General features: G+C 38.1%; 1 protein-coding gene across 1 annotated transcript in view; it reads right to left on the bottom strand.

Annotated features, from left to right (window-relative positions):
• CUL1 (cullin 1) overlaps positions 1-3,986 on the bottom strand; it is a 35,128-nt gene extending 31,142 nt beyond the window's left edge. The window contains exon 1 of the mRNA XM_010080813.1: positions 3,689-3,986. Coding sequence (XP_010079115.1) covers positions 3,689-3,828 — 140 coding nt within the window. The 5' untranslated portion in view covers positions 3,829-3,986. The remainder of the gene's footprint in view (positions 1-3,688) is intronic.
• Positions 3,987-4,391: the final 405 nt, after the last annotated feature.

Genomic DNA, 4,391 nt, shown 5'->3' with positions numbered 1-4,391 from the left:
GCAACCTGGGCTAGTGGGAGGTGTCCCTGCCCATGGCAGGGGGTGGCACTGGATGATCTCTAAGGTCCCTCCCAACTCAAATCATTCTGTGATTCTGTGATTCTCACTGTAAGATTAGTTTGAAAAACAGGCATTACCTTCTGCAAAAAAACCAATAAACCAAAAAAACAAAAGATGTACAAATAGTTTATCATTGCCAAATGGAGTTTGAGAAGTGGTGGCCATAAAGACAAGTGATTTATAGCAATATGAGCAAGTTGAGGAAGAATAATTCTAATAGGTCTTCTACCAACAATTCAAAACAGAAGCTCACATCTCGCTACATGCAAGCACAGTTCTCTCTCTGACGGACTCAATTTCCTCCAAATAGAGTAAATGCCACAGAGAGATATTCTGTACACATTGATACTACAATCTCATTACTCCTCGACTAATTGCTAACAAATGGGGTTCTTTTTTCTTGTTGCAGCTTGAACTTTTTGCCCTTTACATAAAGTACATAATTACTCTGAGTGAACCACCCTCTCAGGCACAGTGTACCAAAACCTGCTACTGTCCTCCTGAGTTCCAGCAGTGACTTTACCACCGCTCTACCACTGACTTACACAACCCAGTCCTATTGCTAACAGCCTCCAAACTAATTGTCAGTAAAGGAAAAATAGGGCAAAAAGGCCCTTCCCTCACAACATTAGTAATGCTGTTAGGTCTACCGTTCCTAGAAATCTCACAAGGTGTTACTATTGCAGAAGCTATTAGGCTCTTTAGTACTAGAAATTATTTCATTATCTGGGTAAGGGACAGAAAGGCATCCAGATAAGGATTTCACTTTCAAGAATCCCACACATGGGAAAGAAAAAACCAAAACAAACCAACAAACCACACAACAAAAAATCCCAGTCTCATCTTCCACAGCAAGCACCATTCTTAAAGGATTTCTGTTTCTGTATGGAAATTGTAAATTCTCAATATATACAGCACTCAAAAACATTTGGTGCTCATCTGATCTGACAAAAAATACACCCTGCAATCAGAAGCACAGATCAATCTAAATTAGAAGTAGGGACAAGAATTTTGAGAACCACCATTCAGAAACAAAATTTCTTGGTTCATCTCTTCAGTATTCCCAGATCTAGAAAACCCCTGGAATAATCAAACCTCTTTCTTCTCCCACTGGAATGAAGGGAAAAAAAACAACCCCAAACCTTAAGTACAAGCTCTAGCTTGAGAGAGAGACAGAATCTAGTGTCTCACAAAAGGAGACACTCTGAACAAAGAAAATGAATGGAGGTACGATGGAAGTCCAAACAGTCTTCTTTAACTAACAATTCCAATTCTTTCCCAGATTCACTTGAACAAGGGACAACAAAAGCTTCCACATCTCCCATCAATTCTGACTGAAAATTCAACACCAGACACAGGAGTAAAGGCAGGCTTGCCTGTATGCATGGTTCTCCTCCTCTTACAAATTAGAGGCATGAAATGGAATCCACTCCAGCAGCAACACCTCAACAAAAAAAAAAAAAAACACCAAACCACACAACAGAAAAAAGGAAAGGACAAAAAGATTATGTGAGAAGACTAAACTGTCCACTATGCACGATTTCCAAACTGCCATCACATCCAGCATCCTTGTAAGTAGGGCTGCTCTTCAGACCAACTACAACTGCAGCTGAAACTCACCTACATCCATTTTGCTTTCCAAACCAAGCTGTTTGATAGGCAGTGCTTCCTGAAAGAAAAGTCTGTCCATCTACTAGACTTGCTGTATGCAAAGACTGAGCAAATGTGTTACAGGTACTGCCTCTGAAAGGGAAGTAATCTTTCTGAATGTGTGCACTTGCTATAGGATGCAAAGTACATTGTTCTTTTCACAGCAGATTAAAAACTCTTAGCCTAACCGGCTAATCGCCGAGTTATCAGACTATTAAATTAATCCACAAATAAAAGTCAACCACCAAAATTAACTGACTTATGAAAGTAACAAAAGCCATCCTTAGTTTCAGTCCGAACAACTCCTTGAAGCAACACCAAGAAGGAAATGAGTCGTTAATAGACAATATATCCCTTTTACAGCTTCATTGCAAGAATACTTGAGAACATCATAAGGAGGGGGAAAAAAAAAGCGTTTTAACATTCCCATTGTAAGAAGTGCTCAGTCTTTAGCTGCCCTGCTTGACAGAACTCAAACAGGAACATATTAAAGGCACTCAGAAGAAAAAACTTCTCTCAGAGGTTCTACTACATGTCAGATTTCTATCAGACATTCAACTTTCGCAGACTTGTTTCATTCAGTCAAGAACAATAGTGAATGTAGCCCTGCAAGAAATCAGTCTTAGGGAAAACTCTGACCCTAAACCAAATGTAATTTCATCTTTCCAGCACTATTAAAGAAGTATCGTAGAAAGAGTCAGCAGACTGCTTTGGGTTCCTCCCCACCCTCCAGGAGCATGGACTCTGCAGGCACAGATAAGATTACACATCAACTCTGAGATTACACATACAGAAAACAAACTTTTCTATCTCCTTAGGAAGTCCAAAGAACTACAGAATTAATTACTTTATAGCCTTCAATCTCCCCTTTTATAAAAGCTCTGTCCTTTTAAAAAAATTAACACAGACTAAAATTTGATACACAATTCCAAATTATTGTCAACGACAGCTTTCAACGTTAACTTACGTATCAGAACAATAATATTTATTAAAAACACCTCTAAAAATTGATAAAGAAAAATAGCAAAACTACTTAAAGAAAAATAGGAAAGGAATCCAGTCATAATTTCTTCTATCATACGTCTACACACTTCGCTGTAACACCATTTTCTTAAGCCATGCTTACTCTACTGAGCAACACAAGGCTACAAGAGTGAAAACACAAAAGATGCAAACCAGAGGTGTCGCCTCATCAATGCCATTTACATACCACTTTATAGATGGAACATAAAAGAAGGACTTCTCACTTTCCAAACAAAGTCCTGGAGTCAAACACTGACGCTATAATACAGCAAGAGGCACATCTCTCCTTCAAATTAGTGATAAAAGATCCTTACGCACTACTATCTGACAGAAACAAGTTTCCTCCACTCTTTCAAATAGTACACACATACAAGGACAAACACAACCCCCTTTTAGCATCTTATAACAACTCCCAGAATGGGGAGATGCCAGAAAATTTCAATAGCTCTCTGATCCAAGCTAGGAATCCAACAGAAATCCATTGGGCGCATTCTCACTCCAGCTGGAAAATTGTAAAACCAACTCAGAGTGAAGCACTGCTCTGAGGCTGACAGTAGAAAAATCTCCCAGGTAACTGGACATTATTACCAATAAGACCTGCAGCATAATGCCAGACACTAACAAAAAGAACTTTTGTTTTCTTTTGGTGTATTGTGAACCCAAAATTAGACCGACTAATAAAACCACTTTAAAAATCTGCTTTGTCAGAGATAACAGTAGGCAAACGTGAAATTCAGAGGTAGCCATAATTACGAAGACAGTTTTCCCGACAACAGAATGTTCCTGCTTATTTACCAGTACAATTAAATAGAAAAGGCTAATCTTCAAAACAAAAACATATTATTTAAAGCCACTAAGTCAAATAGTTCTGATGCAATTTTGAGTTTGGAAAAGTAAAAAGCTTTCTCTAATCTACTAACAGTGAAAGTACTAACAGGCTTAGGCATTAGGATACGTGTAGAGTTCCATGTATCTGGATTTTGCCATACTTTGTCTGGTGTAAACCTGTTGAATTCCAGCTCTTAGGTCATCCCATATCTGGTCAAGACCAATCTGTTTAAGTCCATGCGGGTTCTGACTCCTATTTGATGACATTTTGTATTTCCTGTAAAGTCTTCCAGTGCAGCAGCCTGAGATCTGGTTATTCCTCCATTAGAATCACAAGTCAAGTAACATTCTAAACTCAGCTGCAGCAACTCCGTAAGATATTCTTTACACACAAAAAGTGATGTTTCTCAGGAAGATAATCTGCAAAAGGAAAAGAAAATACACACATTATACGACTGTCCAAATTCATTCACACTAAAAAGATTCAAAAAGAATTATTTAATTGAAATATTTTCATTTACACAAATGAGAAATCCATTATGAGATCTGCAACCAAAGACCATAATTTTGCAATTCAGCAATGCACTACAAAATATGACTGTTAGTGTCCAGATCTGTCTAAGGCCAGTAGGCCAGTGCTGCTGACAACAAAACTCTAATGCTAATAAGAAAATGTAACAGTAAAAATCTTTCTAAGCAGCAGACACTATCCTACTACAAAGTGTTTCCTTCCTATACAACAGTAAAACTCCAGTATATCCAAACAACTGGTAACTCATCATTCAAAACAAGCACCCTGATGGATATTCAGGATTAACCAGAATAATTAT

This window comes from Pterocles gutturalis, unplaced genomic scaffold (assembly GCF_000699245.1).
Source record: "Pterocles gutturalis isolate BGI_N339 unplaced genomic scaffold, ASM69924v1 scaffold40144, whole genome shotgun sequence".
In the NCBI taxonomy this organism is placed as follows: Eukaryota; Metazoa; Chordata; class Aves; order Pterocliformes; family Pteroclidae; genus Pterocles; species Pterocles gutturalis.
This window is presented reverse-complemented; position numbering and strand designations above follow the sequence as displayed.